General features: G+C 35.7%; 1 protein-coding gene across 4 annotated transcripts in view; it reads left to right on the forward strand.

Moving 5' to 3' along the window:
- Window positions 1–18,043, forward strand: part of LOC140157273 (MORN repeat-containing protein 1-like) — a 35,507-nt gene extending 17,464 nt beyond the window's left edge. Inside the window, exons 9-13 of one of the 4 annotated variants that reach the window (XM_072180401.1) lie at window positions 620–838; window positions 2,624–2,739; window positions 3,254–3,428; window positions 14,147–14,251; window positions 16,524–18,043. In XM_072180401.1, the coding sequence (XP_072036502.1) occupies window positions 620–838; window positions 2,624–2,739; window positions 3,254–3,428; window positions 14,147–14,251; window positions 16,524–16,693 (785 nt within the window). In that variant the 3' untranslated portion in view covers window positions 16,694–18,043. Of the gene's footprint in view, window positions 1–619; window positions 839–2,623; window positions 2,740–3,253; window positions 3,429–4,241; window positions 4,396–14,146; window positions 14,252–16,523 lie in introns of all 4 variants that reach the window. The other 3 variants (XM_072180403.1, XM_072180404.1, XM_072180402.1) reach the window with 3 other exon arrangements.
- The last annotated feature ends 5,662 nt before the right edge of the window (window positions 18,044–23,705 follow it).

Below are 23,705 nucleotides of genomic sequence, written 5' to 3' on the forward strand. Positions count from 1 at the left end.
AATCTCATCAAACTTTGCTTTACAACCTCATCTAGCAAGTACTTTGTGGAATAGACATGATTTTAGGAGAATCAATTTTGATTTTCACAAACTAAGTTTAAGGGGAATCATTTCAAGAATCAGTTCTCTGATTCTCACTGAATTTGCAGCTCTAATAGACTCAAGTAAATAACATAGAATGCATCTAAGCACTTGAGTCTTGAGGTTTATCAAAGAACTACAGGTGATATCTACAAAGAGCTTAAAGAAAGAGAGCCGACACCTCCATGTTGGTGTGTCGCTCATGGAAGACAAAAGTAATGTACCTGTAGATTATTTTGCCATGTGCTTGTAAACTTTGATTTTAAGTGTGTGCTTGTTTGCATTGTAAGAGTAGTGTGTTCTGCCAATAACGTCTGGTAAGTGCTACAGGTGCAAACTGTTATAATGGTCAAGCTTAACTTGAAGATGCAAGTTATTGTTCAATATGGGGCCATAAATGCAATAGGTACACTGTATTTCCTCCATTTTTGACAAAGGAATATGGATGATTAATATTGCATTATGTGAGGGTAATTCTGAGTTGTTCTCTTTGGATATTTCTATGTAAGGAAAGTTATCATTTTGTTATATTCATCAGATGATGGTAGTGTCATGTCAACCAACAAGTCTGAATCTTCCAACATGGTCAATGCGGAAAAGCAACCTACATCAGTGGCTTCATCCACTCAGAATAAAGGAGGCAGTTCAGAGGTCAAAGGTGAATCAAAGAGTGATAACCAGGGTGCTAAGGATGATGCAAGTCGGATGACAACAGCACAAGGGGAAAGCAGACCCACAACTGAAGGTACAGCTGAAAGTGAGGACATAATAATTGGATATTAAATTAAATATATGATGTACTCACAGCACAGCAGGACCAGAGCAGAGTAGACCAGCATTGAAATCCATCTGAAGGTTATGGTATAATGGATGGGGATGTAGTAAGGAAGCTGCTAATGATAGTCCAGCTGTCAAGGGTCAAATAGAGGTCAGGTTTCTTAAAGCTCAGCAAGGGCAAGGCTTCTTAGGGAACAAACCAAAAGATAGATGACGTCCTATAAACGTAACTAGTTTTGTTTCTCAGCCGACCCCGTCCCTCCCTGCCAGAAACGTAATAATGAAATGTTGAAAATTTTGACATAATAATATTAATGACACATTCTTCAGACCGATGTTTTTGTACAAACGTAATCAAGCATTTTTACCCCCTCCCCCCTAAACGAAACGTTTATAGGACGTCATGGATCTTTTGGTTTGTTCCCTTAGACCAGTGTGCTAACTTTTGACATTAACTGTTTTCTGGAGTTATAATCACTGCAAACATGATTTCCAAAATGTTGCCTTGCTGCCAGCCAAGCTTAGAGGAACCATGTCTAATGCCTATGGGTGTTGTAATTCACAATGGACAAGTAGTTATGACAGGGTGGTTGCATGCAGGGGCATACCAAGGGGTGTCAGACAGGCAGATTGCTCCCTCTAACTCTGAGAAATATTGTCGGGTCAAAGCAGGACGTAAAGAATGAAAATTATGGTTAACTTAGCCTATTTTTTATCCTACTCTACTCAGGACATAGTTCTCAATGACTGATAAGCTTATGGTCCTTGGAATGACCAGGCTGGGTATTTGAAAACTTGACATTTTGCTGCACAAAACCTAGACTATGCCATAGCCGAATTTTATTAAAAATATGTATGAACCCATTTCGTTGAACTTAAAATTATACTGATGTTTATTAAAATTAAAGTATTCAATAGTAAAATGGTCATAAAGAGTTAAAAATATCAGATGATTAGTGACAATAAAAGTAATTGAATGCAACATTATCTTGCATAATTATAATGGCTTACTTTAATACTGAACAATTCTGATTTTGGAATCTACCAGTTTATTGATAGCGAACCCGAAAATCCGACTATGGACTTTGAATTGTAAGCAGAACTTTACCCCCTGGACTTTGCTCTCTAAAAACACACTGTCAAGCATACTTGTTTATCAGTCCATTAACCACAAGTACTAAGCATGCAGCTGCATGCTATAGTACAAAACGCGCTTGATGTTTGATGAGAGATTAACTTTCGCGTCACACAAAAGCGCCGCAAATACCACAGATACTATGTGTACGGTGTAGTTAATTGTAATGACGCGGGCCCGGCAGATTTAAACCATAGCGAGATATGGGCGACCAATCACAAGGCAGATCCATAAAGATGCATTACATCATGCCCAATTTTAGTTAGGCCAGTGGCCTAACTCTCCATAGAGTCCCGTGTTAAAAATCTTAACCGCAAGGCAAAGTCAGTAGCCCACTTGGGAAGCTAACAAACAGAGGGAGTGCGGTGACTGAAAAGATCAGATACAGATGTGAAAATCTATCAGTTGCACACAAATGACAAATCAATATAAATCAGAGTTTTATGCTTAAATGTGATAGCCATGTGCAAAATGGGCAAGTGGACTACGGAGAAGTCTACACAAAACCAGAACAGCGTGACTTGATAATCTTTACACCATAGCAGTGGGATTGAAAATAACAAATTTCATTTGTAAGCATTGATGGTAAGGAAGCATTGTAAAATATGTTCTACTTTCTTCTTACTTTAGCCGCTGATGGTGATGTTCCACAAGAAGGAAGCAGTAGGGCACCAGAATATATAGATTCACCTGTACCACCACCTGTTAACAACAAGAGAACTGATGGAGCAAAGGCATCTTTTAAGGTAACAGGTTTCAGTCAATCAAGCAAGCTAGATAAGGGACAATTGCATTCTTTCGTATCTATTCTCAATGGTGCTGAACAAAAATGTTTTTCAGTTTCATGGGACATCAGTTTCAGGAAATGTATAGATATATGTGACAGGATCTGCTCCATGGGGGCCAAAGGAGGCATTTTTGAAAATTTAGTTACTGAAATTGTTACCATATACAAACACCAGGCTATCATATACTGAAAACACCCAAGGTCTAGCATACTAAGTTCTGAAGTTTTGTGATGTGTATTTTCTTATGTATCTATTGTTTTTTACTCCATATTTTTGTCTTTATCTCAATTTCAAATTTGCTGCTTTTGGCCTCCATTGACCAGATCGCGTCACATATGTGAAAGATGTGCAAATCTATTTTCAGACCATTTTCAGGGTGCAAATTGTTTTGTCACTTACATCTCTGAGTCTACATTACAATTTAGTGACCAACTTTGTTTTTATAAAACTTCACAAAATATCCCATGCACAGGATATGATTCTTCCTGGAGTGTCTGAACATGGTCGCCCCTATGCTCCCTCCCCAATCAAGTCATTGCCATCTGCTAAATCATCTGTCTCTCCTGGAGGAGGGGGTAAAGATGTAGGGGCCAAGAAGAACAAAGGCAAACAAGGCAAAGCATCTAAAGGAACAAAGCACACTGAAGGTGATGTATGAGTATTTGTGTTGCTGCTGTTGCTGTTGCCTCATTAACAAAGCGTTGACTTAATCATCATCAGCAGGAAACATGATCATCATCAGCTGTAGCTGTAACAAACCTGTTGCCTTAATCTTCAGCAATTTGCTTCTAACAAGTTGAAAGCATTACTGCATTTGTTTCCCATAGCAATACCCATTCTCAATAACATCTGTTTTGTGGCATTTATCACAACCAGCTTCCTCCAGGATCGGGTACCCTTGTGTGAGGGGTACTCCATGTGTACTTCTATGTTTAAGGGACCAAAAAAGGAAGGAAGCTGGTTCTGTATAACAGATTGAAAAGCATTTTTGCATTTGGCAAGGTTTCCAGTGACTAGTAGGGTATTGGCATGTGTTAAATTGTTAATCATTTATCTTGGATATGTGTTTAGGCAAATTAAATATCAGATAAATTGGAAATTATATATGGAAATTGTGCTTTCCATTCTTTTGTTATAAGTACACTGTAGAGTGTTGCATGTACATTACACTAAAAAAACAAAAATAAGTGGGAATGTCGGTTTCAAAATGATTAACTCTGACCAATTACATTTGAAAAACATACTCCCCCCTGTGGAAGATATTTCCAAAATCTTCCACAGGGGTAGTGTGGATTTCAACTGGAATAGCCCAATAAGTCTGAATATTTATGATATTTAGTTTAGTTACTGGAAACCATGTCATTTCATCGCTACAATAATCAATTACGTATTGCTTAATGATTAACTGACAATACAGCTTTTCCTTTTTGCTTTGCATATTTAATCTAATGCTTGCGCAGGATTTGATACTAGCACCGCCACCACCCAGCTATCGCCCATTCTCTATTCTTGACATACTAATTGAAGAAGAGGCCCGCCAGAAAGAGAAAAAATCAAAAACCGCTGGCCTTGCCGGTCAGCTACGATTAGGCGCCAAACTTGGGAAAACTGTTGGTAATGTATTAAAAATTTATGCTTTCTTATGCAATTTTTATGGGGTAGTCACTTGTAATATATGCTGTGCACTGGCTGTATTGGATGAACTAATATTAACTTAATAAGATATAACCTACTGCAATTACTAAATCAGTGTTTCTAACTTGACTTCGGAACAATTTGTGGATAATATAACATATGCATACTAATTAACTCTGCTACTAACTATAGCCTAATAGTTCATGATTTCTGAATAAAAGATTTTAGTTGTCCATTAGGTTTTGATTTTTCCCTTAATTTGGAGTAAAACAGAGCTATGAAAATGAGCCCTTTTGCCAGTGTTCTTAAGTCACTAAAATTCAGGTCAATTCAAGTGATTTGGCCTAGTTTATATAGCTCAAGTCACTGCACAAATTAAATGGGGTCAAGTCACTGAATGTCACTCAGGTTAGTTGCCTTATTTTACTTCAAGTGAGAAGTCATGACTTTTTACATCACTGCCTTTTGCAATTCCAATGGTTCTCATAACTTCTACATTCAGGACATAGACAAGAGATGAATGATCCAATCTCCTCCATTGCCAACTGTGGTGTGGATGGGAACTGCAACTTTTCAGGACTCAAAATTGATTAATAACATTTGCTGTTCTAAATCCAAAACACAAATATGAAACATTTTTTACAAAGTTCAATTTCACCCACACTGAATACTGTGTGAGTTCCATGCATATTACCCACAATGCAGTCTGTCTCATCGTGCATTATTGGAATTGAAAATTGGCTGTATAGAATTTAGTTACTGTGGCCTCAACCCTCAAGTGAACATTTCTAAATATGGCTAGCGAAGTATACATACCTTTTTATAGAGGTTATCCACTTTACTCATGCGTGACTTCTAACAAACGGCGCTGATTCCCGTAGTATTCCTCATTCAAACCAATTATAGTAGTCGCTGATAGGATATGCAACTTATAGAATATGGATAACCTCTATTACTTTCAAATTGATTTTACTGTTTTGATTTGTAATAATTCTCACATATGTTCAATGTTAAGAATGCAGAGATGTTTGCACCTTGTAGAAGTCGTTTAAGTCCCATTCTTCAATTTCTAACAACTAAACAAGAAAGCGTTGCTTTTATTTGGTACTGGTATCACTTTAATCATTGGGCTATTTCACTCAAAATCCAGATCTATAGAAGACATGACCTTAATTGCCCACACAGGGGTGTAGATTTCAAATGGAGTCATGCACCCAATCAGGTAACCCCATTTTAAATTCACACTCCATGTGTGGAAGATAAGGTCATATCTTCAATAGGGGATAGCCCATTTTTGCAGCCAATATTTACCAAAGGTAACAAGAAACTAACAATTCTAATCCATAACAATTAATGTTTCTTTTATAATGTCAATGTTTTAATCTTACTCCTCTTTGTTTCACCTTTATGTTGTGATTGTTTTCTTTCCGAAATCCTCACTCAGATGAAGAAACAAATGTTTCTTTTATTGATGTAATTGATGTTATTCAGGTCTTGAGTAAGTACTTAGATATCAGCGATAGTATTGTTGCCATGGTCATTTCGAGGATCCACAATCACTGTAGTACATGTGGCATTAGTGATCATTTTATATCAGTGTTAGTAAACACACAACATGAGATGATGTGTTGTCAACATGGAAACTTGTACATCCATATCACCTCCACACATGAAATTAGTATTCAATGTTGGTGTTGGCAAACTCTTATTGGATGTATGGATTAGCATATAGAAAATGAGACATATGCACCTAGTAATCAAGCATGTCATTTGTGTTTGTCTTATATTTGAGTGCAATAATAGCACTCTCTCCCATTAGGTGTGTAGTTAAAAGTAGATTATTCGGGATGGCCCATTAATCCAAAGGGTCATTAGTCCCAAAAGGGTTAAAGTTAGGGTTTAGGGCATTTTATGTTATTATGTTTTATGATTAGGGTTAAGGATGAGGTTAGGGTTCGCATTAGGGTATGGGATAAGGTTAGGTTAGATTTAGGGTGTTCGGATTAGAGTTATGGTTAGGTTTTTGGGTTAGGGCTAGGGCTATGTTTAGGGTTAGGATTAGGGCTTAGGTTACAGGTTAGGGTTAGGTTAGGGCAAAGTTTAGGATTAGGGTTTATAACAAAGTTATAGTTTTTGGACTCATGTCCCTTTGGACTATCGACCTGTGACCAGATTATTTTTGCACCTTTACCTGAGTAAATGGTTTTGCATTGTTTGTGAAATTGCAGCTATGGTAAATTAAAGAAATATCATGTTCAAAAGTGAGTATTCAAAAAAAAGTATGGCCGCAGCAGCCACCACACCACACCACATCAGCATGGGGGTAAGAAGGAGTGTTCCCTCCTGCTAAACAGTCGGTCTCTGCCCATAGACAGTCTATGTTCAACCATGTTACGCTTTTTTTTTACCCCGGGAAAAAAACTTCATTGTACACTCATATGCACAGTTTATTATTGTACATACTTGTAATTGGTGCAAAATAAGGCTTAAAATACATGAGGGAAATGTTTAGAGGTTAATAACTGCGCATCGGTTATTTGGAGGGCATTGTGAAAAATCTAAACATTTTGCCTTTGGAACCGAGGAATATCCCGAGGGGCGAGGGATATTCGAGGTCCAAAGCAAAATGTTTAGATTTTTCACAATGCCCGACTATATTACCGATGCAAAGTTATTAACCTCATTCATAACCGTCACTTTAATCTCTTCACCTTACAAAATAACACCAAATTTTGCTCAAAAGTTTATAACAATAGATGATTTTTACATCTTCCATTTCCAAAAATCGATCAGGCTAAAACAGAGCGACCAATAACAAAAGTGCGTATCACAATCTGTGCAAAATATGGTAGCGCGTAATCCAAATACGGGGAGCCAGCGCAGCAAGAGTTTGTTGGACGCACAATACCGCGCACGCAGAAGTCAATTGTGTGCGACATTGTAACAATAATTACGCATTTTGCGGTCAATTGTGAGATATTAATGACCTCGATTTGCGTTCGCGTTTCGCAAATAATAAAATATGATTGGATCGCACGCATCGCGTTTATTAATGAGGTTATGAATACAAAATAGCCCCTGTGAAAAATATTTGCCATAGTGGATATATACTGGAGGGCTACTTAATGTATCAAAATACATTGCAGATGAATTTTTGTAGAGATTTTTGTATCAATGAAAGTGCTCCAAATATGTTGCTACTGACAATCTGCTAATGTTGCTCTACTATAATGTCTTTCAATGAACATTAAAGAATGAGACTTATAATGCACCTATTACAGAGTAGGCAAACCCGATGCATCTATTCAGTCACACTGAGCACATACACTGTTTTGTCACTCGATATGTTAACTCTCTTCATGCGGGTGTCGACTGCAGACGACAAGTTTCAATTTTTTTTTTTAATTCAAAAATTTCAAAAATGTAAATTTTCATGACCATATTTGGAATCAGCATGAAAAATGCATTACAATGGGTACAAACAAGCCTAGTATTGATTCAGTAGTTCTTAAGATAGCTCTTGATATTTTGAGAAAATATTTCAAAACTTGAAAATTTTTCCATTGAAGCGCATGGATAGCACATAGAGCATTAATGATTCAATTAATCACAATGACCATGAACTATCTTAGTAAAGGGTTAGCAATTAATGGAGTTTTTGTTATCTATTTACATATAGTCCTAAACATCAATGATCAGAAAGTGGAATGACTGTCAGAAATGTTGACTGTGCAGTTTTACATAATATGTTACTATTTGTAGACAAAATTTTTCATCTTTCTTGCATGTTCTTAACATTTCTGTCTTTACTAACCATCTTGTGTTTTCTCTCTTTTTACTACTTTCGTACACACCCCCCACCCCCACACCCCCACACACCCCTTTCACAACCACATACCTTCTCTCTTTCTTCCGTCACTCTCCCTCTACCATTCCATATCTTTCTCCCTCCCACCTTTCCTTCCTCCTGCACTCCCTCCCACTCTCTCCTTCTCCCTCCTCCCTCTCCTCCGCCTCCCTCTCCTCTCCTCCCTCCTCTCTGACCTCTTGTTTCTCTCCCTTCTCTCTCTCCTCCTCCCTCCCTCCTCTATCCCTTTGTCTCTTAATTCCTCCCGTCTTTATCTTTCACCCTCCTGTTCTATCTCTCCCTCCCTGCCCTGCCTTCATGTGCACCAATCCATCTCTTTACTACAATAGAGTCACCTACTTTGTCATTTAGTGATGTAGCACAAATGATGCGTAAGTAATCTTACATATATCCAATATGCAGTGTATGCACATCATTCAGTTAAAAACAATAGCCTATTGGTAATAACACGTCAGAAACTGAATAGAATTGTGGCTCCAGAGTTGAAAATTAGATTGAAAGGGCTTTAACTTTTAAGTGTTCAGTCATTTCTTTATTTATTTGGTTAGTTCATGTAGTATATAACCTTGAAGCATTTTCAAATCATTCATTTAAAAATAGTAGCCTATTGTCCATAACATGTCAGAAACTGAATAGAAGTGTGGCTCTTGAGTTGAAAATTAGATTGAAAGGGCTTTAACTTTTAAGTATCTTATAATGTCTGCATGAACAGGAAGATTACTCAATTATTTCTTTTATTTATTTGGTTAGTTCATGTTGTGTATAACCTTGAAGAAAATAAAATCACAGGAATCAACTTGAAGCATTAAGAGTTATATATTTGATTGATTAATGCTATATTAGTCTGAATTGGATTGAGAGGGTTTTTAAAGTTTAAGTATCTAATATGTCTGCAGGAACAGGAGGATTACGCCATCATTTTTATTTGTTTAGTTTATGTAGTATATAACCTTGAAGCAAATAACATCAAAAGAATCAACTTGAAGCATTAGAGTCATCTATTTGATTGATTAATGCTATATCTGTCTGAATATCATGCATGGATGGACAAAGTTGCAAAATACTATAAGTTGCCTATGTCTGTTTTCTAACACTACATATTATTTTAGTCATATCTAAGAGTCATTTGACTGATTAATGTCATATTAGTCTGCATATCAGATGGCTTAAACGGAGCCTTTAAATGTTATCACAATTACAGATACTCCTAAAAAGGATCGACCAAACATGGATGGTCAGTCAAAAGATTGTTAAAGTTTGCCTCCATTGCCTATATAAGTTGCCTATATATGTTTTCCATTTAACATTACACATGCATTTTATTGTTGGAGTTGTTGGAATTTAGTCAATCACGCTATATGTCATTTTGAATGATCGTTGAAAGCCTTATTAAATCCACCTTGAAATTGCTGGCTGCATGTAATGCGTTGCATGATTAAAGGCTATTTTGATGAGCTTTCTTCTTGTTTTTTTTTACTTAATGGAAGCACACATGTCAAAATATTTTTGTGTATACCCGCCTAAAGCATCCAGAAGCTGCAAGACAAACAAGACTGGCCTTTCAAATGTGTGTGTAGCAGAGATTTCTCTTGAACTTTAAGCAATATTGCTTCTTTTTGCATGAATTTTTTTTTTTCAAACCTGATTTTTTTTTTCATTTTACCTCATTATTTTGGCTTAAATTTTTGACCATAAATCTTTCTGACAGTTGTTACTAATGTATTATTTAATAATAATTTTGGACAAAGAATAATCAAATTAAAATTTGACAGAAATTATATTAAGTCTACACTTTACATATTAAATTCTTATAGAATTTCAAGACAAGTTCTGAAAATCCTTTGAAGAGAGTGTTTTTAAATTTTCATATGAAATACTGATACAAAATATATCCCAACAACCCTTGATATGATGCATACAAACCTAGGCAATGATGAGGTGCGATCTCGAGCATCTCGTGATTCTTTGATAGATGAGGAAGGGAATAATGAGGAGATAAAGGAGGAGGAAGATGATGAGGGTATGTATAGGACAGAATCAAAGGGTGTAAATTGTAATTGTGGAATATCCCTTCCAGTTGATACCCATCTCAGCCCTCATCTGTAACTGTATAGTGTTCCTTAAAGGATTCAGCTAGCTATTCCATTTAGAATCAACACTCCCCCTGTGGAAGATTTTGGAAATATCTGCCACAGAGGGAGTATAAATTTCAAATGGAATGAACACATTAGCAGCTCTATTTGAAACTCGCTCGCCCTCAGGGGAAGATTCGGGTTAATTCTTTCTTAGAGGGTGTATGAAATTCAAATGGAGCTGCCTAATGTGCTTATTCCATTTGAAATTCATAGTCCCCCTGTGGCCGATATTTCCAAAATCTTCCACAGGGGTAATGTGGATTTTAAATGGAATAGCCCAACTTGTATGCTGTCAGTTATCATAGTATCGGTGCAGTCATGTTGTCAAGCTTTGGTCAGATGTGTCTCTGATTTCATCAGTACTGAAGAAAAGTTGGATAGCAGAAGTATTTATATGTGTAGGTATAATGTCTGTTTGATTGAGGGAAGGCTGCACAGGTATTGTGATAACTGACAGAGTACTCTATATAAGTTACTATGAATTCCTGTCAAGAAAGCCTCTACATATATACATATATATTCCTTTTGAACATCCTAAACCTACACAAGTCTTAAGCTTGCTCTAATCATAAACCTACACATGCCATGCTCTAATCCTAAACCTACCACTAAGTCACCAAGTCTACCCCCAGCTCACTAACTCTGAGTCTAAAATTAATCTGTAATGCCTAATCTTTCCCTCACTTTCTTTAGCATATAATCATATCTATACTCTGATCAGCTTGTAATCGGCGGAACTCATAACATCGTGGATTGATAGAGAATAGCGTACAAACAGCTTGTTGCAAAACCATGCGAATCATGACCATGGTATGGAAAGTTGCTTTTCAATAAGTTGTAGCTAGGGCCTACTGATAGTGGATATTCCATTTATAGGTGGATCTATGACATTATACCCATCCCATTGTAAATTTGGACCAGCCTCCACCTCATGTATTTTCATGCCATTTTTTTACTGTGTTTGCCATATTTATAGCAACCAAGAAAAAAATTATGTACGATCCTGCCAATTGGCACCCTAATTGTGTACTGCAAATGTGTATTGTCCTAGCTGTGTGCTTTTGTCCTGTCTGTCACTGTGCAATTGTCCATGTGTTATATTGTGTCATATTGTAAAATTCTTTAAATTGTTGCCTAGACATATTAGTACTTTGCACCTTGTTTTTTGCCAAACACATACCTAACTATTTTCACATGAAAATCATAAGTCACACTATGGACCACCACAACAGCCTCATCCCAATGCATAGTTCAATAACCTCAATTAAAAAATCATAGTGCAAAATGACCTCAAGTTCCAGAGGATGAGTTTTTGTACTCAAAATTTCAAAGGTCATGCTGTACTAAATGTATTGGGGTTAAAGAACTGTGCATTAATAGATGAGCATGTTGTGGATCCTAGTGGCACTACCCTCAATGTAGTCTCTTCCACCATCACTTTAATTCCGCTCACTCCACACAGTCTGCCAGTGATAACATTACAGACCCTATTTGATTTGAAATATGTTTATCGGCTACTTTATATTCATGAGTCACATGGAGTGATCATATATAGCATAGACCCCAATTCATACTATTTTTAGAATCGAACTCAAAGTTTCCAGATGTACCTTAAGTGGCATATCTGTAGCCAATCAGAAATGCTGTTTTATGTAAAAATTAGTAGACATGGGTTAGACAGTTTGTGTGGAGAGTAACAGAATCAATGCAGTAGTGGAAGAGACTATATAATTTATGTCAAGTTCACCAGCATTAATTATGTGAAAAATGTTTCCAAATAGGTTGCTATTCACCCATTGCACGGTTCTGCCATATGCAAGGAGAGCCTCGATCTGGCAGCATGCATGAATGGGAATTGAACCAGTCATATAACATTGCGTAAAGTTACGTAATTTACTTCCTTTCATGTCTATTGCCAGTTTGAGGCTCTCCTCGCATATGGCGGAACCGTGCAATAGGCGAATACGCTCATCCGTGAGGGTGTTGACCTAAAGCAATCAACATTGGGAGATATTTGTCAATAAATCAATTAAAAAAGGTTTATTTTTTTGCATGTTATTTCATTACTTTGGATAGTAACAATGCAGCTAAACAAAAATGAATCAAAAATCAATGATACAAATGTCAGTTTCAGCTTTGATGCATGTTTAACTTTGACTATCAGTTCAAAAATGAAATACTTTTAATCTGTATAATTTGAGTAATAATACAAAAGAAGTTGGATGGGTTGTCTCTGTTTAAGCATGCAAATTACAGAAATTAAACTGCATGTATTCATTAAAGTAATGACATATTATTGTTGTTTCATAATATAACTTTTCCATTATTAACATAAAATTGATTTCTTTTTTTACCAATTTCTAATACATTTTTTTGCATGTTTTGATTAATACAAATCAATTTAATTAACTCTTTTTTTAGTAACATATTTGACCTGATCAATTTTACTCATTGTATTGGATTGTTGTATGTATGTTAATTGCATGATTTTCATCTTGTATTTTTGCATGCACTCATTTGACCATTTGTCACCGTGATGGTAAGCATCTTGTTGTCAAAATAAATTCACCAAGATATTGTTTGTGGCTCATGAGACACAATTCATCAAAATTGATATTTGTTATCTGTTGTATATTCATACCTTCCTCAAACAAAATGATGGAAATAAGCCAAATCGGCATTGGAAATTTGCAATGCATTGTGGGACAGCTTGCCCTCTGACCTATTGGGAAAATTCACAAAAATTGGTTTTTGTGCATACAAAATATAATCTAAAATGTTTTACAAGAATGAAAACAAACCCAAAAAACAACATCATTGTATAAATTAATTATGTTAATATTTTCAATGATACCATTATGACGTAATAAATAAATTAGTAATAATTACAGCAATTTCAGCAGATATGTCAGATGTCAATGTGTCCCAAAACTGCTCTCAAAAACCGGAAGTTACAATGGCGATTGGTCTTATTGTCAATAACCTGGCCGATGAGGGGTGTCAACCGGGGGTGTCAAGTCTATGATATGTGTCAGTCAAAAGACACTCTGTTTTTAGTCATCACCCAGAGACCCCAATTTTTGTGTGGGTGAAAGACCCCGGCACTTTTTGATCAAAGTGGGTATCAAAGTCGTCCTCAAAAACAGATTCTCACCACAGAAGTACACCCACATATGCGTTACATAATAGACCCCATTTTCAAGTATTGGCCACCAAATGATCCCTAAAATTTACCCAAATACCCCAGTTAGTTAAACAAAAACAAATTCTAAATTAGTATTATTTCTTGTCAACATTTTATTAACTGCTAAAAGGGAATTACACTGTTTCTCCAACATCTGGTAAGCCTAATATGGAATATATGACTCGTTGCATGCTTGTGTTTTGTATTTCCCATTATCCATTATTTATGCATAAAAATCACAGAAAATGATTGAAAACTGGATTTTTTAAAATGTTTTGATCAGATTTGTCTGAGTATATTGTCAGATTGAGATGTCATCTTTTGTTACATTTTGCCATATAGGCTAATAAAAATACAGATTTGGAACTTTCTGTTCTTCCCAAAGACGCAACAGCGGGCAGGAGGGGGAAGCCCTGACAGAAAGCTTACAAGGTTTCTATGATTGGACAATGGACAATATAGGTACAGATCCATAAGACTAGTGTGATGTGGTAATAAATTAATTGATTAAATGTGATTTGTGTATGTTTTGATTCAATACAGGATTGGATGACTATCCAGACCAAGTTGTGCTGAAGGAGAAGGACCCTAAGGCATACAAAGCAAAGAGGGAGAAGTTGTATGGAGATGAAAGATTTGCAAGACCTGGTAAGGATGTTAATAGTGATGCGCTGTTTGTTTATGCAATATCAAATATATCGTTGGTTTGGGGTCTGAAGCGGCCTCATCATCAGCTTCAATATAATTTCATTTTACATGATAACAAACAGGGGATAATGAATTTATTATCTATCATTCAATAGATGTGAATTTAATGTCAACATCAAATCAATACAATCCAAGGATGATCAAAGTTAACCCCACAAAAAGTGCTTTCGAGGTAGACCCGTCAGGGGTAGTGAGTGTGATGCTCATTTCAACTGCCTAGTATGATTTGGGGGCATAACTCTTTCATCAACTCCAACTGAGTACATGTAGTATGAAAATATTTTAAATGGCAATTGACCAATGAAATTACAGTATTGAGCATTCATTGTACTGAATGCTGCATGCTAAATGCCTTTAGCTAGATTCCAAATATATAGATGGAGGAAGAAGATCTGTAGTGTAAGATCGAGTTGTAGCGTGAGTCATCAAAAATTGTTTTCTCCAAAATCAGTGGGGTGATGAAGAGGGGGGCTTCCCCCTAATGCCCATTCTAGGGTCTTGATTTTGGATGAGTAGGGTTGTGCAGCTGGAATGCACCAAATTGTATGAAAATATATGAAATTTCAGGAAAAAGAGACCTAAAAATAACTAATTTTCTGGCCCAAAGTTATACCAAAAAGCCTGAAAATGCACCCAAATCTGCAGCATATCCCTGTACCAACCTTTCCACTAAGACCCCTTAGTGCCCATTTAAATGCCAGTGTTATGAAGCTTTGCAGTCAAGCAAATAGAATCCATCTGCCCATTATGGTTGATAACAATTTCAGATCAGTGTGTGACTGTAGGTTACCTATAAAGAAAGTTTAGAAATTGGCTGGAAACATTTAGGAATAACAGGCATATATAATATTTTGATTTATGACCGTCTTTATCTTTGAATTCAATAAAACCTTTTCAAAATTTATGTAAAACTATCATCTGTCAACATTGCTTTTGTCCATATCAGGAACTAGGTCAATGACTAGCCAAATGAATAGAATTCATTACTACTCCCATGCTAAAACACTGTGTCATGTGTCCTTGTGGAGCTAGCCAACCTTAACTAAACCTTGAACTAAAGTTAAAATCTTGTTTTTGGTTTTGTTTTTCATGTAAAAAAACACTGTCTTTTTGAAGCTAGCCAACCTTAAAGGTCCATTCAGTGATTTGCTCATCCGGATGATCGTAAAAATTATTCAGATTTTGGTACCTTTGTCATTGTCATAAATGTGTTAACATAGCCTGCTAGTGGTTCAGCCGAAAGCCCAAGGAATTTACACAAATAATTTATATATATATTACTGACAGTATATAAATTAGCTACATGTATTTGAATGAGGCTTCAACTTCGTCATGATGTTTTCTTTGTTTTTATGCCAAATTTTTCATTTCAAAAATACCAAATGACAATATCCTTCACTTTTAAGCAATTTACAAACAATTTTGATTTTTTTTTACACTTTTGATGAGATCACTGAATAGATTTTTAACTGAAGTCACAAGTGTTTTTGCAGGCCAACTAAAGTCACAAATAAGTTTTATCTTGCAAAATATATGTGACACGATCTGGTCCATGGGGGCCAAAGGAGGCATTTTTGAAAATTGAGTTACTGTAATTATTACATTCCACATACAATAGGCTATCATTTACTGAAAACACCAAAGGTCTAGTCTAGCATACTTGGATCTAAGGTTATGAAGTTTTTTTGATGTATATTTTCTTATGTGTTTTATTATTTTTAACTCCATATTATTACCTTTATCTCAGTTTCAAATTTGCCGCCTTTGGCCCCCATGGACCAGATCGTGTCACATATTACCTTGCAGTTGTTAGTATTTAATGACATGCTGTGTTCAAAAAATAAAAATGGCATGAAAGTGTAAAGAACCAACATACACTCAGTACAAATGACCATACGGGGACGTGCTACCAACATAGCATTTTGGTATTTGGTATTGGTATTTGAAAAGGTACTTTTTCTTGATTTGTTCAGAAAATAGCCCAATTTTTCCTGATGGTAGCCAAAAATGTTGAAATTTCTCCAAATGTGGTCATGTAATTGATCAATGAATTGATCCTTTTATTTTGGGCAGTTGGACAGTATCTTAAAAATCTTTTTTAAAAGATTTAAATATATTTGAATCTTAAAAGGTTTATTTAGTTTTTACATTCAAATATCATTTAATGTCAATGTTAAAACTTTTCCTTTCATTTTTTGTTTGTTTGTTTCAGCCGAGTATGTAATTATGGTTAGTGACGTGACCAATCCACCATTTCTTGGTAAGAAACTTCCAACAGCATATATGCTCATCAAGATAGCACACCCAAAGAAGTTTAAGAAGGCTAAGACTCCAACTAAAGGATCCAAAGCAAGCTCCAGGGCTTCCAATAATAATGACTAGACTCCTGCCGAAGTATCCAATATAATGATTTGCAATCAAAATAATGCTTCCAGTACTCCGTACTTCCAGTCTACATAGACAGCCAAGTGCAAAGCTCTGATGTAAGCATATAGGCCTATAACATGGTAAAATCTTTCTTTGTTATTCATCAGACTGATCTGTAGCAGCAGAGTTCATTTGCAGTGTCTAAAATCAGTTAACAAAGACAAATTGATAACCGTGACACTTGATGTTGCAAATACCATGTTGGGTAGGTTTTGAAGCCTTTGTTTTATTAGGTTAACCCCTCACCATAGTTACACCCTCAACAAATACATACTCAACAAGCTTTTAAAACATTTGATCAAAATATTTCAAGCATTCAAATACTGGGTTATAAATCAGAGCTGAAATTATAACAGAACTTGGAAATAGTATACAAATATTGACTGCTATGAGGGACATGAGTTAATAAAATTATAGTCCCAAGGTGATCTCATCACCGCAGGCCTATAATTTTAACCATGTCCCGAATATAAAGCAGTCAATGTTCGTTTTATATACCGATTGGATGTATGCAGTTACGATTGCGCAGTTTGATCAGGACGCATGTGACCGGTCAATAGCTCATTTCCATCACCAGTCAATAGTTCATTTTGATGAAATTCTCTCAAATACAGGGCATAGTTGAAACAATGCCCCCAATTTTAACCAATCAGATGACAGGAATCTACATATGAGGTATATAATGAATAATAATGTAAAACCTTAAATCTGTGATGAACAAGTTTTCAAGTTGTTCCAGTTGTAGGTTTGAACAACACTGTTATGCAGTGATTTAGGTATAAATATGTGGCATGATCTGATCCACTCAGACCAAAGACAGATAGATTGAAAATATAGTAATTACCACTACTTACTTGATTAGTACCGACACGTATGTCTGAACTATATCAACAGCAACTATCAGTGCGATAGCGCTATTGGGTTGGCTCCGAGATAGTTGTTGACCTCCCACTAGAAGCTCAGCAGATGTTGAAACTCGTAAGTTCCTGGTATACTTTGTTGCAAAGTTACGAACTTTTTTTTTAATATGTCTGTTTTCTTATGTATTTTTTTTTCTCCTTATTTTTGCTGATCTAAACAACTTTGGTCTGACTGGATCAGATCGAGTCACATGTATTAGATGGTATAGAGTATGATGTAGTTAAAATCAGTTGAATGGACAAAAAAGTTGAATCTTTTGAGGAAATACAGTTATGATCGGGATTTCAGCAAAAGCTAGATCTATTAGGTCCTCGAGGTAAATGTATGCTGAACAAAATGTATTGCTTTGGTGACTATGCCTTATCCTTTGTAAACGTTAGTTCAAATTATATACCTCATATATAGATTCCTCTCATCTGATTGGTTAAAAGTGGAGTCATTAAAATAGCTGTGCCCCCTTTTTCTATCAAGATGACGCCATAAAACAACTGTGCCCGGGCACAGTTGATTCTATGCCCGGAAAATAATTGGATATAATTGGATAATCGCAACCCGAATACACAGATCGTCAGATACATTGCGCACTCCACTATACGGCCGGGCGTTGATTACGAGTGTTGAGACTATCGCGTTCACAGTTCGCAATGAATTTGACTTCTCCTTGCTTGACGACGATCTTTAACCGGCCGCCGTAGTGAGTGCAGTGATTGTTTACAAAATATTACATGTCAAGGATTTATACCTGCCAAATGTCACTTTTTAGACAAATTACTACGACCTGGAGACTCGGCAGTGTGTGATGTTAGCACAGAAACGGTAGGGTTGTTTTAGATTATGACATCGGTAGATATCGGTCCAAATTCTGCACCCTTGCTCTTGCATGCACTGTCATGCTGTGTGCATTTAAGCCTAAAGGCCTATGCAGTTAAAAGCTTGTAGGCCTTGTCAGTCAGGAAATCTTTTAACCAATCAAATGAGAAGAATCTATATTATTCGGTATATAAAACAAATATTGACTGCTTAATATTCGGGCACAGTTTAAAATTATAGGCCCTCGGTGATGTCAAAACCATGACTATGCCCTCAGCTTCGCTTCGGGCATAGTCATGGTTTTGACATCACCTCGGGCCTATAATTTTAACTGTGCCCCTCATAGCAGTCAATATTTGTATACTATCAAGTGTAATTTGATTTTGCCTTGTATTTATGTATTTACTTCATTTGTTCATTGTTTACAATTTGAGTTGGCAACCGTTTCAAACTATAATTTATTGCAACTGGACTATTCCAGTTGAAATCCATACACCCTGTGGAAGGCATTTCAAATGGGGTTTCCTGAATGGGCATCTCCATTTAAAATGTACATGCCCTGTGTGGAAGATTAAGGCCACGACTTCCATAGGGGTGTATGGATTTCAACTGGAATATCCCAATTAGCCACATAACTGCAGATTTGTTTTACCAAAGAAAATATGAAGACAAAATAAAGCAACTGATTATACACATACATTGTTCAGCCCTCACTAGCTAGCTTGTAATTCATCAAGCTGGGGGGGGGGGGTCCAACCTTCATGCAATTATTTTATGTAAGCTAATCCTAACCCTAACCATATTCATAACCATATTCATAACCATAATCCTAACCCTAACTCTAACCCTAATCCTAAACTAGCCCTAACCATTAGAATGAAAGTTCATCTGTGTTGGTAGTAAACATAATTTAGAGGTTTAAACCTTTGATCACAACACAAAAATTTGCGTACCTGGAATTTTCAGTCGACACTTCAACTTTCATCAGCAGACTGGCAACCCAATTCAGAGTTCAGCGACCTTTCGGACTCTTGACCCCAAAATCGGGTCGTACACTCTAGGTATGACCATGTACCTATATTACCCATTGGGAGATGAACTACTGGGAACGCTCGCTGCTTGCTTCGCTCCGTATTCATGGGCCTTAGCGGTTTGTGACTCAATCGCGAGTAGTCTTTGACAAATACTATTTTGTTCTGGTATTTAGAGCAAAGGGGCATAATTGCCCCTCCTCTTCCTGCACCCTATAGGGGATATTGGTTCACTGGGTGTATCATGATTAGGTCCACAATTTGGGTCCACATTTGTGGGTGTGCTATTTTTGTTCACAGTTGATGGGTCATAGCCATGTAGGGGTGTACGTGTGTATGGTGTTGTGCAAGTGTAAATTCAAGTTCATGGTCAGGTCAAACTGTTAATTCTTTGTTCCCCTACAATAGGTATCTAATCAAATAGAAAAGGCCAGAGATAATTTGGTATTTGCTACCGTAATTGTACTGAATCAGTCAAACAGAAAATATTGACCCATAGTCTTTCTGTTAATTTCACTTTGGAATAGACCAGACACAACATAATTTGCACTTTGGTAAAAAGAAGGTCATATTTGCTGTAACAATATTTCTATATTGACAATTTCATGCAAAATTTGCAGATCAAATTAGATTGCCCTATATTCTTATGATAGTTTTGAAGACAACATTTCATGCAATGTAATTTTATGGAAAACATGATGAGATAACAATAGCCTTGAAATGTCCCCAGCTCCACTCTTCCAATACCACATCTTGACTATTTTCACTTATATACAATTTGCTAAATTTAGATTTTGCTTTACATGTATATTCAATCGTTAAAAAGGGCATTTCATGATCCACAGCATCATCCCCCACTTTTCTCAAAAAAAGTTGAGATTTTTATACCACTGGAAACCTCTGGCTACATAATGTTTATGTACAAAAATTTCTTGCAGATTAATTCGTTTAGCAAAGATATTGTGAATTTGAATTTCGTTCTGGTATACCAGAACGAAATTACAACACATTGTCTATGGAGCAGTGTAATACACATAATCATGTATAACTCGCAAGTTACGCAAAATCGGAATCAACAGAAATTTTGGGAATAGGCTCTTTTCGTGGATATCTACTGAAAAATGTCATATAAAGAGGATGCTAGGATCATGAAATACTCCTTTAAATTAAATTGGTGTTTTTTTTCTGTATGTACCTATTTTCTTGTAGGCCTATTTTGTATTTATGTACAATTTAACGTGTGATATATTGTTTACAAAAGGTTTACTAATTGCAGCAAGTCATTCTCTTTAATAGATGTGTCAATATTTTCACATTTTGGAAGCAGAAAGCGCTTGTAATTGAATGGCCATGGTAATCTGTGTACCAAATCAAATGTTTGCATGATTTAGGGCAAGAATGAAAAGAGAGGATATTGGACATCACAAACAAAATGGAAGCAGGAAGGGGATGTAACTGAATGGCCATGGTCATCACTAAACCAAATCAGACGTGGCATGAAGAATAAAAAAAAATGTTGGAAATTAATATCTTGGACAAAACCACCCACATGATGCCATCTATAAAAATTACAGAGGTTCTTTTATTATATTAATTTGTGATGAAAGGGTTTTTTTTTTCACTTTGAGCAGGAAAATGTGTTTCTTGTGTCTTTCATTATTTTTTGGGTGAAATCTGTGATGTTTTATATCCTCACTTTCATTTGAAAACAAAATGTGGTTCTGATGTATATGGAATAAAAATATGGAGCCTTTTTGAAGACATCACAACTTTCATTACAAAACATTGTAATAATATTGTTTTGTGAAATTTGTGATGACATTTCCAAAAAGGTTTCATTTCTTTTTCCTAAATCATGCCATATCTAAACCAAATTGGCTTAATTGTTGTTGTTACAGAAAAATAAATGTAGTAATGAGTTTATATAGGACACTGCTATTTATAAAAGCAATATTTGACAAGATAGTGTGATAATTGCATATGACACAGTCACACAAAAAGTCATTTGTCACTAGCATAACAAGGGTTTTGAGTATGGGCTAAAAGAAGTCTATTCTTCAGTCATTTCATTGATTACAACAATATGAAATAATTGGTATCTCAGGAACCAGAATTTAGATTGAATTTTCAGCATATTATTTTTTTTATATCACTCTTACATACATTCTAGACAGTTCATTGGTTGGTTGCCATTTGATATTTTTACCAGCAACCAATGGCATTTGATAGTTTTCCATCCCAACGACCTTTATGCCGAGCAATACGTAACCATGGTAATGAGCCTCCGTGCTTTGGTCAGACACAGCATGCTACTATACTTTGCGCTATATTAGCATGCATTACCTTGTGGACTCGCCGATTTAAGTTGGGGGTGAATTTTGATATAAAATTAATTAAGCCAAGGCAGAATTGGTTGTTGTGTTGCATGTAAAATAGGAAATATTCTTAAAATGTTATTGAATTTCAGTATGAGTGATATAAAACAAATAATAACTGTCTTAAATTTGTGTAATGATCGAATTACAAGATGTATTGTTCAATTCCACTTAAATTTATCTTTCCCCTTATGCTTATGTTTCAATATCACATTTATAGGCGGCTAATATTAATATACTATTAAAAGTGAAAATTTATTCTTTTTATGAATAACTCATTTTGATACATGAATACATTATTGAGAAATGAGGTATAATTTGTTTTTCCTAGTGACATTACTCTCTAAATTCTAAAGAGTGAAAAAGTCAATCCTCCTCGGAGTGACTCTTAGGGTCAATCGAAAAGATTGACATTTCAATCTACCAAGAATGAAAATCGCATATTTTTCTCCATACGAGTAAAATTTTCACTCTGCAAAGAGTGAAATTTCAATCTTTTTAGAGTGAAATTTTCAATCTTTTCACAGAGTGTTCCCTCAGCACAATCTCCCTCGATTGAAGTTTATTTATGTTTATTAAATTTAAACACACTTCAATCGAGAGAGATTGTGCTGCGGGAACACTCTATGAAAAGATTGAACATTTCACTCTAAAAAGATTGAAATTCGTATTTTACTCGTATGGAGGAAAATATGTGATTTTCACTCTTTGTAGATTGAAATGTCAATCTTTTCGATTGACCCGAAGAGTCACTCCGAGGAGGATTGACTTTTTCACTCTTTGGAATTTAGAGAGTATACATAAATTGCACAATGGTTCATCACCTTGAAATTGTCAGTCGTCGTTCAGAAGACACATCTCCACACAGGGAGATAAAATATCCGTCCATTTTATATTTGTTATGTATATATGACCCATTTACATGGATTTGAATGTTTTATGAATAAGAAAGTTCAGCGACTAACTGCATCGTAAACAGGACAAAAAGGAAATTGCCAGTTAGAACTTACTAAAAGATTAAGATTGGCAAAACATGATAATATATTTTTAATTCCAAAAAAAAAGTGCTGTATTTATCTGGAATAGGCAAGTTCTCCTATGGCCAACAAACACATTGGCATTGAGCTAATAGAAATGGTATTGGGAGTGCAGTTAGTTGCTGGAACAGTCCATTGACTTCTGTTTCACTGAAATCATTGTCTCCTTCAATATTAATATTAGGGTTGTAACTTTGTAGCTCATTTAGTTGTAACTATGTATTTATGTTAAATTTGTTAATACTTATGTACATAAGATATCTTTATAGTATCTATTATAGCTTATTAAAATGTCACAATTTTGTATCGAAAATGTTGTCAATAAAGTACAAATTCAAATAAGAATGTCTTTTGTGTCATTAACATTTGTGACCAGGCAATTTCTCAGAGTAAATTACAAAATCTTAAAATATTGTTTTTTAGAATGCTTAATAATTTGTAAACGGTTTTAAGGTTGAATCTTTGTATGATGCCGCAAGTCCATCGTATATAATACATACAAGAGTCCTTTAAAAAGGTCTACCTCAACTTTCATATCTTTAGCTAAGGTTTCTTAAGTATAGTTGTCTTCTGATTTCCACTATCTTGCATGAAAAGTTTTAACTTTAATTTTAATTTAATTTTTTATTTAAAAATAGGTAACATTTGACAGAACTGAATTCTGAAGTTTTATCTAAAAGCAAAACTCACGTTCGTCCGTTTTCAGTTGCGTTGCTAGGAGCTAGGGCTTCGTTGACCCCTTTTTATTCCCCCCCCCCCACCCCCATGTGGTGCCCAGGGCACTTGCCCCTCC

The sequence above is a fragment of the Amphiura filiformis genome, chromosome 7 (assembly GCF_039555335.1).
Source record: "Amphiura filiformis chromosome 7, Afil_fr2py, whole genome shotgun sequence".
Lineage (NCBI taxonomy): Eukaryota > Metazoa > Echinodermata > Ophiuroidea > Amphilepidida > Amphiuridae > Amphiura > Amphiura filiformis.